The following is a 15,871-nucleotide window of genomic DNA, read 5'->3' on the forward strand; positions in this document are numbered from 1 at the left end:
TTTTTTGTGAGCCCTCATGCCTCACTGGTGAGGTTCCCAGCATGACTGTAATATATAAATATCATTTTCACTCATAGATGCAAAGAGTCATATTGATTATATCTGATTCCAATGATTTTTAATGTATTCACAAATACAGAATTTGGGTGCTGTTTCTGCATCTGTATGAGGAGGTAGAGAGGGCATATGGACATTTTCCATAAGACTAATCAATGATTCGACATGTTCAAAGTCTTTCTACAATGTACGTAAATGTGCTCATTTTTGCAGTCATTGTGCTATTTTTTGCAATATACTAGACAAGTGTATCCAACCAAAATGCACAAACATTTGTATGCATTCACATGTCTCATGTCCATCCCCAACAACCTTAAATTGCGTACACTGCATGCAATTGGCTGTCATCTCTGTAATGAAAAAAGGAACAAACAAGTTCTTACAAGAAATATAAATAAAATAATTTAAACACATTATCATTATGACTTTGAAGTGTAAAAGCATATAAGTGTACTGCCCGACCATTTTTTAAAGTGAAATTGAATGATACAGATCAAAATCACATGTGAAAACAATAAATGGTAAAATAATTTCAAAAATAATAATAAATCCAGTGGAATTCAAAATATGTTGCATGCATCATATAAAACAGCATTTTGACATACCATACCACTGATAATAAAAGATGGATGATAAAATTTAAGTATAAGATTAAATGGATTCAATGGAGGGCATTTTTACAGCATGACAGCAAAAGCAGAAACTATGTAATGGTAACAACCTAGTAAGGGAACTAACCTGTAAGAGTTGCTTCCATTTGTCTAAAAATAATATACAGACAGAAAGAGGTTTTTCATCTTTCCAGGAGGGACATGATTTGGAGGTAGTACAGAAAGTTATCCTAATGTCATGTGATCAGGTAATGTATTTAATGGAGAAATAATGGAATAATAAATAAGAAATGAGCTTGATAATTACAAAAAGGTCACAATCACAGTATTGCATTTTTTGCTTCCAATGTCATTTTTAAGCATATAAATCAAACCTCTGGATAGATAACCATTTCAGTCATTCATTAAAAATATACAATATGAGAAAGAAAATGGAATAACAAGAATAAGACAAAATCACTAAAGGGAAAAATAAAACTTATTTATAAATTATATGGTTTAAATAACAAACAATACATAGGTTCAACATAAACTTTATTGTAAATATAAATAATCTTTGGCATAATGGGAGCAAATCCTGTCACAGCACACTGCACCAGCCGAGCTCTGAAATTTTTCTACAGGAATACCTCAGAAAGAGAGACTTTGGGGAGTTTGTATGGTTGTAAAGAGTGTCCACAATGATAACTGATAAGTCTGATCCCGAGGATTGCCATGATAACAAACATCAGCTGATACTCCATACATGCACCGTAGGAAGCGGGTATGAAGTATATGGGCATAATAGTTGAGTACATTTAAGTACTGACACAAATTGGGGGTCAAAAGCAAAGTTGTGAATGCATGAAACTTGGCAATGGCCCAAACAAAGTGAATGAAGCCTTGTGACTATGGAACAGAGTGACTGTAATGAAGACCACCAATTTAAGGAAATGTAAGGATAAATAAAGATAATGAATGAGAATGCAATAACATGGAAAACGCATGAACTATGTTTTGAACTACATAACAATCCAGATGTGCCTAAAGGTATCAATATTAGATATATGTAATTGATAACCAGTTATGAATTCACATGTCCTCTAATAGAAAACACAGCTGAAAGACAATGTAGCAAAGGATGTGAAAATGAATGACTGACATGTACAACTATACAATGTCTCTGAAGTGTTCTAAAATTGTATGATGGTATCACTATGTAAAGAAGCAGAATAGTGTACTGATTGACTCAAGTGTGAACTGACAAGTGAGGCACACGCTGTGAAATCTGCCTCTACACAAAGCTAAATCTATCAGGGTGCACCTGAATATATCTAAGATATACATCAGAGGACCACTGACCCAAAGTTGGATCAGATGGTCTGGAATTCCAGCCTTAACAGTACTGGTAGCTGCCCCAATGTGGAAGATGTGTCCATTATAGCGATGTGAATCAAACAGCCTTAATGGAAGTGATAAAAATAGTTCTACTTAAGGAGCGACCATTGTCCATGAGAAACAGTGGATCACAAAGGCGAGCTCCGGCTAATATCCGAATACAATGGAATTTGCTCATCATTTGGAAAGAACATACAAGGACATCAAAGTTCATATTATTAATGTCATATCCACACCTTGACGGAAAATGTCATTCTTAATGCTCTATCACACAGAATGAATAGGCATTTATCCATGTGAAATATCATGTCTGACATACACAGATTGTTTGTTGCAGAAAAAATGGGCTCCACGAATAGCAAATTATCCACATCACAAAAAGCATAAGAAGCCAGTGCACAATTAGTTTGTAATAAGAGTTCAGTGTACTCAGTTATAAAATATATTGAATCAGAGGCCCCAAAGAGGATGCCAGTTTGAATGTGACAATCCATTTGGAAGAAATAGTGTCCAAAGCACCTGACACTAAAATGTACACAAATATTCCTGAGCAGAAAAAAGATGGTCAGGAAGAACTCTGACGTTGCGCGTATAACATGACGAAGACTACTGTCCTAAAGTCTTAATTAAATGGTCCTCCATACCAACTCCACCTGCAGATGTGGATGCACCATGACCTCCAGCCAACCCATTTTGCTGCCACAGACTCAAATACTGCTCCAGGCAGGACATGGACACAATCACAAGTTCCAAAGGATTGAAATGTCAACACCAGCATGAAAAGGGTCCCTTTTTCTTTTTGTTTATTAAAGAGGGCAAGGCGAGCATAATGTAAATTTGTCCATTGAAAAAGTCACATCTCGAAACCTCAGGCATGAGGAATTTCTCTGCAATGATCAAACCATGTATTCACCATATTGCAAGAATTCAAGAAATGCCACCAGACACATGCACTGCAGCAATAAGTCCACAGCCAGTGAACTCCCTCTCACAACACAGATAACTGCACCACCATCCTGTATGTAATACAAGTGTCCCAGTTGCTATATGACTGATGCCTTGACTGACACAATGTTTGATCATATGCTCCAACTCAGTCATCTGATTGGTTCACCTTGACAATGTATTTAAATTTAGTTACTAGCTTATTAACATATATTGGCTGCAATAACATCATGTCTGGGCAGAGAAACCAAAGTAGACAAAGAAGGGCCCAGCAAGGGGCCAGAGAAGGATGCACTGTGTATTACTTAAACTACATTTAATCAATTAAATTATAATTATAAACATTATTTTATTACATATAATATTTATATCCATTTAAAAAAAGAAAGCTCCAAGTAAGCCTCAAAGCACTATTCTAATATATAACTGTGATGAATACACAACCTTTTGACCTTTACACCAATGCAACTGTATTGCAAAGAAGTAGGAAAATTATAATATATAAACAGCATGCATGTCTGTTTAGTTCCTTTGGGTAACAGTCAATATATCCCCAAAAGGTGATTTTCCTTTTCGTCTGAAAAGGATTTTAAACATAATTTTTTTTAAAGTACGCTAAAATTCATAAATGATTATTATAATCCCTATCTTCAATAAAAATTTCCATTGCTTTAAATTTCATTTGTCCATGTTATAGTCTGGATGTCAAACAGATTTTTCTATACTTGGAAGTTGTGTATTAAAATAATTCATCAAATGAAAAGAAAATGACTAATGATGCTAGCTACTGACTACTGATCTTAAGATTTCCGTGACATGTATGGGTGTAAATGACATTATTATTATTCAGCCATGACATGTATGGGTGTTATTTGACATTATTTTTCAGGATTTCCATGACATGTATGGGTGTAATTGACATTACTATTGTAATCATTATAATTTTTATTATTCAGCCATGACATGTACGGGTGTAGTTCACATTATTATTCAGGATTTCCATAACATGTGCGAGTGTAATTGACATTATTATTGCGGATTTCCATGACATATTTAGCTCTGCTTTTTTATAAGACACGTCCTCTAGTATTTGCTAAAAATTTTCATTATAACCATCATCAATATCATGATATTTTTATCAAACCATCATCACCTTTATCTATATAATCTTTATCAATACTATTGTACCATCATCACCTTTATCTATATAATCTTTATCAACACTATTATACCATCATCACCTTTATCTATATAATCTTTATCAACACTATTATACCATCATCACCTTTATCTATATAATCTTTATCAACACTATTATACCATCATCACCTTTATCTATATAATCTTTATCAACACTATTATACCATCATCACCTTTATCACCATCATTCATCATCTTCACCTTCATCATCATCACAAAATGTAAGGAAATGTAATAAAAAATACATTGAAATTCTTCTAGGCAGCTATATAGAGGATCTCAAATGGGTCATGATTTAATACTGAATTCATGAAACGAGTTGAATAATGTCCAGCTTTGCAAGCCGTGGCAAGCAAAAGCTGGTCATTATTTAACGAGTTTCTTAAAATTAATGTTAAATCATTACCTATTTGAGATTCTTTTATCACATAGTTTTTATTTCAGTAGAAATGTTTAAATAGAGAGAAGAATGAACAATTTCATTCATTCAGACAGACTCTGTACTTTTCTTTGTTGTGCGTAAAAAAAAGTCCCAAACAAAGTTTAAACAGTAAAAGTACATTATACATTTTTGCTAACTGTAAATCAAAGAATAAGCGTCCATCCAAAAAAATGAACATTTTACAAAGACAAAATCATTTGTCAACACAAATTGTCCAATACGTATGATGTCACATTGTTTGATATGGTACACAGTACCGGTTTTAGTTGGCATACACGACACAGTGCTAGTGTTTACCTTTAAATTCCACGTTACAACTAAACATTACATTGTTGCAATATTTTTGTGACATGAATATTACTGAATATTTACTGTAATGTGTTTGTGACCAGATATTTGCAGTATTTTATTTGGAACATTAGACTGTAGAGAAGACGTAAACAAATCTCTTTTTGAGTCGGACTTGCATCTCATATTTACCGCGTTATATATGCTATGGTTGGATAAAATTCTGTCAGTTCGGGAAACAAGTTTATGTCTACATTTTTCTGTGAACAAAGGTGACTTTATTTACTTTTGTAAGTTCACATTTAAAACATGCTTGCATATAGAGTGGATTCCATGCTACAGATATACTGCCACTCCACCCCCACTATCAACTGAGAAATACCTGTAGTTTTACTTCTTGTTATTTTTTCTTGTCTTGGGGGTTTTAGCCATTATTCATGTTATGATATGTTATACCTGACATATCAAACCCCTGTAGAGGTAAATTGGCCATACTGAAACAGATGAGATAATTTTTCCCCAATTTCCTTTTGTGAATCGAATAAAAAAAATGGTGGCCAAAAATGTTCATTCAAATAAAAAAAATCCAGAAGGTGGGGTTAAACAACTATTCCCACAATTGCATCCAATCAGTACACAGGATACTGCACAATAATTTCAAAGCCTTATTTGGACCAATCAGAATCACATAAAGTGATATTTTAACATGTGGTAATTACAAAAACTGTACCGACTATGTGATAATATACCATATGTACTTACTTATAAGTCAAATCCAACTGCAAACAGCATTTACCCATAATGAGATGGTAGATCTGGGTATATGCAGTTTGTTAGGACTAATCAGTTAAATAAGCAACACAGACCCTGATCTGATGGCACATTATTAAATGGCAGATCCGAGTCTATGTTCTTTGTATTTGGATCCAACATGTAAGTTAGTATACCTACTAGACACTAGAGACCTTAAGACAGAAAAGGAAACAAATTTAAATGGTCAATAAATAAAACTTACCACTAGCAAGATCAATAACATATTACATTTTTCTCTGTCATTTGGTCGTATTTCAAGTAAGTCTTCTAAAAATGTCTTCCTGTATTTCAACACCTGAAAATCCCTAAAAGAAAGAAAAACAAGCGAAACATGTGATTTTGTGGCTGATGAATACAAATATCACAGTAAAGGCATACAAATCTAAGTACAGTGGATCTCCTATTACAAAGCCAGCCCTTCAGCAATGAAATGGTGACCTTATAAAAACAATGGCCTCTCACAAGGAGAACAAAGTGATTAAAATATACTGTACTAGTGTTGCACAAGGATCTTATAAAAAAGTGGCCTCTTTGAGGGGCCTTCCAAAATGGGAGACCACTGGCCAGACTGAGTACCAAACATTTTATGAAAGAGAACTAGAGTAAATTTTCATGGCTCAACACTGCAAATTCACATTATTTTCTTTTCATATCTGGTTTTTTAAATGAAATTTCTGTTTCATAATACATTTTCACCCACCTCCAAAACTTCATGTCTGAATGAACTCTATGTTGTATGTGTATATCTTTAATCAAAATCAAACAAACATTAACGACTTTTTACATTTGTTTGTAAAAACTGCCATAAAAATTTTTAATACATTTTTCAAAGAATGGCATTCAAAATTAAATGTGGCCATGTCACTTCAGCTTCATGATACAAAGTACATAATGATGTTCTCAGAGATTTGCAATTTAAACACACTGCTATTAGCACTGAGAATTATACATAGTACTTTGTACTGAAAACTCAATAATACAGAGGGGAAAAACAATACTGATCCCTATCTTCATGTGAATAATTCTGATTTAAAACCAAGGACCAATTATTTTTCATCTAAAATGGAAGTCTTTTTCCCTCAGATATATCTCATAAAATGATTTTTAACTTTGCCCTACTTCCTGAGAAGATTTACATTTTCACATAGTGGATATTCTAATTTCCTAGTATTTCATTTTTTCAAGTTCTAGCTACTGCTTCCAGAACTCCATAGAATTATACAGGAACAACATTAATATTAAATATTTTAATGCATTCACTGTATACAAGGAACATGCCATCTTCCTTAATTATATCTTTAATAAAATAACAAAGCCTTTTCACACCATTTCTTCAAAAATATACTGTACAGTGTATTACAATTTATTTTAATATACTGTACAGTGTATTACAATTTATCTTAATATATGTATAGTGTATTACAATTTATTTTAATATACTGTACAATGTATTACAATTTATCTTAATATACTGTACAGTGTATTACAATTTATCTTAATATACTGTACAGTGTATTACAATTTATCTTAATATACTGTACAGTGTATTACAATTTATCTTAATTTATCTTCATATACTGTAAAGTGTATGACAATTTATCTCAATATACTGATTATACCAGACTACTGAAAAATATGTGTTCAGAAAGCTTGTTGTGTTTTAACTAGTCATGTTTTAACTAGATGATGCAAAAAACACAACTTTTTAAAATCTATTCAACTTGATTTCCATGGTGAATGATTGAGTGGTTCAATTAATTTTTTTAATCTATGTGATCATAACTGTATGACAAAGTGATTGAATGTGTGTTATCTTCAGCAAACCATCTGGATAATCATTGACCAGCTTGTTCCTTTTAATTCTGCCACCTTTTCCACTCTATAGAAAGTTAAAAATGACTTTGAAGATTTTGCATGATTTTCTTTGGAGGGTCAGGAAGTCAATGAATAAGCATAAGCAGAGCTAGAAATTTTATTACTTTGAATTTTGTAACTATAGGCAAGATATTAAAGGATTAATTAGATATAGTTTCACTGGTTCAATTTTGTCAGCAAAATTTTACCACAGTGGTATTATTTTTTCTAAATTAAAATTCAGTTCCATGTTGTGTACAAATTACCAGAAAATTGCAAATAATAATTTTTGTTATTCTTAAGTTGTCACCAGAACTGCTTCTTGCACAAAGTCATATAACCCAGGCTTTGTAAGTTCACTCCCAATCTAAAGCAGCAGGAAAACTATCCAGTATATTTTAAGCAGGTTTGAGGGAAGTGTCATCATCATCATCTAATAAGAGAGCTGAATCATCAGCATATTGACTTATCAAGAATTCAGAATTGTCGATATTTACACCATTTATATCTGGAATGTGCTTTAGAGCAGCACTTAATAATTCCAGTACTTTATAAATAGATATGCCGAAAGGGGGTCACCCTATCTGACTCTGCACTGAACAAGGACAAATTGAGAGCATTGTCTATTATTAAGCAAGCAACTTGCTACATCATGACAAAAGGTTTGAAACCATTTCAAGCCAGATAGATGAAAACAATCCATTTATAGCCTTCTTTATGAAATTTTATTCTACTGAATTAGAGCTTTTACAAAATCAAGAACTAAAAGCAAAGGAATATCATCTTGTTTTTTTCCCAATAAAATTAAAAATGAAGCATGCACAATCACCGGTATTTTGACCATTCAAAAAACTTACTGTGTTTCACTTACTACCTATGGTAAGGTCTTTTATCTTCTGTGAGCAATGGCTGATGATGCAATTTTCAGATCAAAATTAAAGATGAGATGGGTCACCAATTTCTTATATAAAATTTTGATTTTCCTTCTTTAGGAATAAAAGTGATAACTTATTGATTTTGTATAACTAGATAGGCTAATATTTTCATATGCATACTTTGGGTTCTACCAAAAATGGGACCTAGGTCTATCCAGAAAGGACAAACAATCTAAGGACTGTTCCAGTACAACATACTTGGGCCCCAAGGAAGGCACATTCAATATGGAGTAATTACCCACAGATGCAATTTTGAATTTTGTATCCTTTTCATATGAACTCTGAATAACTAGAGTACTCTTGCATGTAGTTCTAAAATTCTGCCTTCACTGAGTACCAGGTATTCTTAAACGAACTGTCTTAAACCAGATAATTGGCCTTTCTTCACGTTTTTTCAGTACATACAGATATTATTGCAGTCAAAGTGTACCTTTATGTGCTAATAGTAGTCACCATACAATTAATTTTATCACGAATGATTAACTGCTTTCAGAAACATTCAACTAATGATATCTAAATAAATGTTTGTGTGATAATAACAGCATTGAAGATAAGGCTAATTGGACTGGCATGCTGAAAGTAATTTAATTCGAAAATTCTCAGGAAAGAAAAAGTTAAGGACATGATCTTAGGAGCAAAAGGAAGATGCAAAGTAAGGTGAGGGGGAAGAATCATTAAATTCTTGTGTAGTTTTGTGAGAAGGCATTATACAAAAAAATGTATACACAGGCTTATCCCAGAAGATTAAAGTAAATTTGCAGAACTGATAGCATTTTAACTGAACAGAGTTTCTTTTCATTAAAATCTTTACTCAACTAGATATCCTCAATAATTCTCACTTGAATACCATTTTCAACATATCAAATCCGTTTATTCACAAATTATCTTCAGATGAGCAAGAAACACTGCAAATGATGACACTTTTCACATACTGCCTAAACTTCACAATATCCCCCAACCAAACTTCACAACATATTCTACCAAACTTCACAATATCTTCCACCAAACTTCACAATTTCCCCCTAAGAAACTTCACAATATCCTCCACCAAACTTCATAATATCCCCCTAAGAAACTTCACAATATCCTCCACCAAACTTCACAATATCCCCCAACCAAACTTTACATTATCCCCCAACCAAACTTCACAACATCCTCCACCTAGCTTCACAATATACCCTCACCAAAGACTTTGATCCAAGAGCACTTAACTCAATATTATATTATATTATTGCATTTATTACACTGTTTTCTTGCCATGAATGCACACATTAATTTTTGCTAAAATAGTGTAATTCCAATTTTAGTACATTTAACCTTCTGACCCCAGGCACACACAAAAACCCAAAGTAAAACTCCTCTTGAACATGGGTTGCCATAGTGACCAGTATGCTACCAAGCCTAGTCAATTTCCAAACGGCAGTAGATATAATTGTGGAAACACAAATGTACAGATAAGCAGATCACTGGATAACAGCACATACTGTTAATGATAACTATTCTGGAACCACAACATCAGCATCACTTTAAAGTTGGTAAACATGACAATTTCATATTTAATTTAAAGGTAGTCAACATAATAATTTCATATTTAACTTAATTTAATGGAGTAAACACAACAATTTCATATTTAATTTAAAGGTAGTCAACATAATAATTTCATATTTAACTTAATTTAAAGGAGTAAACACAACAATGTCATATTTAATTTAAAGGCAGTCAACATAATAAGTTTATATTTAAGTTAAAGCTAACACATCTTAGGAGTATTTTATTCAGCTAGAATGTATGAAAGAGTTGTGGATAGAGAGACACACAAATGGAAAGACAGGCAGGTGGGTATATGATTACTGTAAAATTCCTGCATTAATGCAGCACTCAGATATAGACAATAATCAATAACCACCTATTGGTATATTTCTTCTCTAGGACTAGATCTTCTTGTAAGGTATAGGCTGCATACTTGAGTCTTCTTCTGTCTGTATCTGCATGAAAGAATATACATTCAATTAAGTGCTACGGGTAAACGGTCCAATTAGTCACAAATCTACACAATATAAATAAAATAAATTATGTTACAGTATAGGACCATATTCCTGGTATAATATATATTGTCATGCTTCTAACATTATGACACTTTTGCAGTGTTTTAATGTTGTCAACTGTCCCACATTATTTTACAATTATTTACTTAAACAACTTATTAAAATTTATTGAATAACATTTTTTTTAAAATAACCCACAATAACTGTAATCAGAATTTCTAAGATGAGATACATGATAGGGTGCTTATAGTTATTTATATCAGATTACCAGATTTTAATAGAAACTGACATTCTTTCCATTTCAATTAAACACTGCAAACATAATGAAATAAGTTCTGAATTGAGATTATGATAGTTAATAAATGCAAGATAAGATTCATCTGAATGTCCTTAGTTCTGTTGGATATGATATTCAAAACAGTCATGAAATCTGAATGTCCTTAGTTCTATTGGTTGTGATATTCAAAACAATCATGAAATCTGAATGTCTGGAGTTCTATTGGTTGTGATATTCAAAACAGTCATGAAATCTGAATGTCATGAGTTCTACTGGATGTGATATTCAAAACAGTCATGAAATCTGAATGTCATGAGTTTTATTGGTTGTGATATTCAAAACAGTCATGAAATCTGAATATTATGAGTTCTATTGGATGTGATATTCAAAACAGTCATGAAATCTGAATGTCCTGAGTTCTATTGGTTGTGATATTCAAAACAGTCATGAAATCTGAATGTCATGAGGTATATTGGTTGTGATATTCAAAACAGTCATGAAATCTGAATGTCATGAGTTTTATTGGATGTGATATTCAAAACAGTCATGAAATCTTAATGTCCTGAGTCCTGTTGGCTGTGATATTCAAATAGTCATAAAATCCGAATGTCCTGAGTTCTACTGAATGTATAATTGAAACAGTCATAAAATCTGTGATTTAAGATGATGAATTTAACTTTTTTAACATCAAATTCAAAATCAAAGCCTAAAATTAGAGATAAATGCTAACACAAGTATTGCATATTTTAAAACTAAAACACTGCATAAAGGCATTTTTATATGTATTCCATTTATGCAAACCATTTTCATTTTAAGCATTTAGTCCACACTTGACAGCATATTGTTCCATGCTTCATGATGGCTCATTCAATCAATATAAATTATGCTATCAGAACAGGTTCAGAATATTCCATGCATGTTTTAAATGACTGTACCCGACGCCTGTGAGGACACTCACTCAAATAGAACCATATATCCAAATGTACCTTTAATTAGTTTTTGGTCACTGGATGGGTATTTTGTGCATTCTAAAAGGCATGGTTGGCAAATCAATGACAAGACTCAGTCAAGGGAATTAAGTTTGGATTGTTCATAAAATACTGCATTCAAATTTCAACAAACATTATAAGATCCAGCCAGAGAGTAAAATATCCATTTCAATAAATTCTTATTTAGAGCTATAAGATACAATACTTGGAGAACATCTAGTTTGGTAAAACATTGCAGTCTGTGATATCAGATGGACTCAAGAAAGTCCTAAAAGTCTGTGACCTTAACTTAAAGTTTAATCAAAGTTACTGAGGATGTTATAATGTATGTACGCAAAATGTTTTTCAAGAATATTATGCCAGAAATGTTTACAAGATACATACCTTGCAGCAGCAAGATATAGTGAATGCTGCCTGACCTATGCTGATGTTAAATTAGGGTCATAAGAAAAAACATATTTTACACCAACAATTCACACACATATTGACCAAGAATGTACAGAAATTAGGCTCCAACTTCACATCAAACTGTGTTAAATCTAGAGGGTTTCTTAACTGGGTAATGTTATGTATTGAATGTATTGAAATTATGCACAACATAATATAAAACTGTGTTAAATCTTAACCAGATACTGGCATGTATAGAATCTACAGAAATTAGGCTAAAGTTTCACGTAAAATTGTGTATTAAATCTAGATGGTGTTTTTAACTATACAACCAGTATGTATCTGAAATTTAATTTAACTTATTCAGCAAAACTTTGCCAAAATTTTAGTACAAAAACATTGAACAGCAAAATGGAATACAAACCAATATTGTGGGTACCATTAGCTGGAAACCTTGTCATTAGATGAGTGGCCTAAAATGAAATAAAGATAAGGTTTACATTGTAAGAAAAACAAGTACACAGCATTGGACATGTTGAAACCCATTAAAAACCTGACTAGGATGTACTACTTTCTGTTAGGAACAGTCTGTTATAGAGCTTGCCAAATTACTTTTTAAAAAAAAACAATTAATCAACTCAGCTGCATGGTGAATAGAAAATATTAACTGAAAGCTCAATTCCTTTATCTCTGTTCTAATTATGAAAACTATCATTGACTATTGAATAGCATCCAAAACAAAAGCTTGGAATAGTGGTTGGCACTCCCAAATATTGACCATGATTTTGTGGGTTCAACATCCACCATGATTATTGGTCTCTCAACTTTAATTACTCCAGCAAACTCCATCTGGGTTACAACCTCTGCTGGGCTTGGCATGGGGAAAATGTCTCAGTTAAAGGTAGGAAATTCCAGGAAAATGTTTTCTCTCTCACCACATCATAAACAGCAATTGTAAAACTCATTAGGAATTTAGCTGTAATAAACAGCATTCATATATCAGACATCTTAATATATTCTACATCATGTTTCTCTTATGTGAGCAAAATGGCTGAGTAACACACAAATTCAAATGGAAAAATACTAAGCACATGTGCAATGACAGTGGAAATATAATAACTGTATTAAATATTACAAAGCAGATAAAATCCAAATTCAAAAACAATTAAAGGAATTAAGTGATTCAGATATACAGAAGTATATTGTTGTTGTGTTACAGTCTGTACTGTGACCTAGAGATTGAAACCACGAGGACACAACTAAAGGATAAAATTACTGGGTCTGATGTTCTTACTTTGACACCACATTACTCCATGGACCTGTACTCATGTTCTTACCTTGACACCATATACTCCATGGACCTGTACCAATGTTCTTATTTTGACACCATATACTCCATGGACCTGTACCGATGTTCTTACCTTGACACCATATACTCCATGGACCTGTACCGATGTTCTTACCTTGACACCATATACTCCATGGACCTGTACCGATGTTCTTATTTTGACACCATATACTCCATGGACCTGTACTGATGTTCTTATTTTGACACCATATACTCCATGGACCTGTACCGATGTTCTTATTTTGACACCATATACTCCATGGACCTGTACCGATGTTCTTACCTTGACACCATATACTCCGTGGACCTGTACCAATGTTCTTATTTTGACACCATATACTCCGTGGACCTGTACCGATGTTCTTACTTTGACACCATATACTCCGTGGACCTGTACCGATGTTCTTACTTTGACACCATATACTCCGTGGACCTGTACCGATGTTCTTACCTTGACACCATATACTCCATGGACCTGTACCGATGTTCTTACCTTGACACCATATACTCCGTGGACCTGTACTGATGTTCTTACTTTGACACCATATACTCCATGGACCTGTACCGATGTTCTTATTTTGACACCATATACTCCGTGGACCTGTACCGATGTTCTTACTTTGACACCATATACTCCATGGACCTGTACCGATGTTCTTACTTTGACACCATATACTCCATGGACCTGTACTGATGTTCTTACTTTGACACCATATACTCCATGGACCTGTACCGATGTTCTTACTTTGACACCATATACTCCATGGACCTGTACTGATGTTCTTACTTTGACACCATATACTCCATGGACCTGCACCGATGTTCTTACTTTGACACCATATACTCCATGGACCTGCACCGATGTTCTTACTTTGACACCATATACTCCATGGACCTGTACTGATGTTCTTACTTTGACACCATATACTCCATGGACCTGTACCAATGTTCTTACTTTGACACCATATACTCCATGGACCTGTACCAATGTTCTTACTTTGACACCATATACTCCATGGACCTGTACTCATGTTCTTACTTTGACACCATATACTCCATGGACCTGTACTCATGTTCTTACCTTGACACCATATACTCCGTGGACCTGTACCGATGTTCTTATTTTGACACCATATACTCCATGGACCTGTACCGATGTTCTTACCTTGACACCATATACTCCATGGACCTGTACCGATGTTCTTACTTTGACACCATATACTCCATGGACCTGTACTGATGTTCTTACCTTGACACCATATACTCCATGGACCTGTACCGATATTCTTACTTTGACACCATATACTCCATGGACCTGTACCAATGTTCTTACTTTGACACCATATACTCCGTGGACCTGTACCGATGTTCTTACTTTGACACCATATACTCCATGGACCTGTACCGATGTTCTTACTTTGACACCATATACTCCATGGACCTGTACCAATGTTCTTACTTTGACACCATATACTCCGTGGACCTGTACCAATGTTCTTACTTTGACACCATATACTCCATGGACCTGTACCAATGTTCTTACTTTGACACCATATACTCCGTGGACCTGTACCGATGTTCTTACCTTGACACCATATACTCCATGGACCTGTACCGATGTTCTTACCTTGACACCATATACTCCATGGACCTGTACCAATGTTCTTATTTTGACACCATATACTCCATGGACCTGTACCAATGTTCTTATTTTGACACCATATACTCCATGGACCTGTACCGATGTTCTTATTTTGACACCATATACTCCATGGACCTGTACCGATGTTCTTATTTTGACACCATATACTCCATGGACCTGTACCGATGTTCTTACCTTGACACCATATACTCCATGGACCTGTACCGATGTTCTTACCTTGACACCATATACTCCATGGACCTGTACCGATGTTCTTACCTTGACACCATATACTCCATGGACCTGTACGGATGTTCTTACCTTGACACCATATACTCCATGGACCTGTACCAATGTTCTTACCTTGACACCATATACTCCATGGACCTGTACCGATGTTCTTACCTTGACACCATATACTCCATGGACCTGTACCGATGTTCTTACCTTGACACCATATACTCCATGGACCTGTACCGATGTTCTTACCTTGACACCATATACTCCATGGACCTGTACCGATGTTCTTACCTTGACACCATATACTCCATGGACCTGTACTGATGTTCTTACCTTGACACCATATACTCCATGGACCTGTACTGATGTTCTTACCTTGACACCATATACTCCGTGGACCTGTACCAATGTTCTTACTTTG

General features: G+C 34.0%; 1 protein-coding gene across 6 annotated transcripts in view; it reads right to left on the bottom strand.

Moving 5' to 3' along the window:
* The window catches only part of LOC149806589 (uncharacterized), a 255,709-nt gene that overhangs the window by 188,610 nt on the left and 51,228 nt on the right, over positions 1-15,871 (bottom strand). For all 6 annotated transcript variants that reach the window (XM_089955210.1, XM_089955217.1, XM_089955242.1 and 3 more), the window contains exons 8-10: positions 12,645-12,693; positions 10,429-10,507; positions 5,936-6,038 (exon numbers count right to left, since the gene is read on the bottom strand). In XM_089955210.1, the coding sequence (XP_089811336.1) occupies positions 5,936-6,038; positions 10,429-10,507; positions 12,645-12,693 (231 nt within the window). The remainder of the gene's footprint in view (positions 1-5,935; positions 6,039-10,428; positions 10,508-12,644; positions 12,694-15,871) is intronic.

This window comes from Sinohyriopsis cumingii, chromosome 1 (assembly GCF_028554795.1).
Source record: "Sinohyriopsis cumingii isolate HCF-2022 chromosome 1, ASM2855479v2, whole genome shotgun sequence".
Classification (NCBI taxonomy): domain Eukaryota; kingdom Metazoa; phylum Mollusca; class Bivalvia; order Unionida; family Unionidae; genus Sinohyriopsis; species Sinohyriopsis cumingii.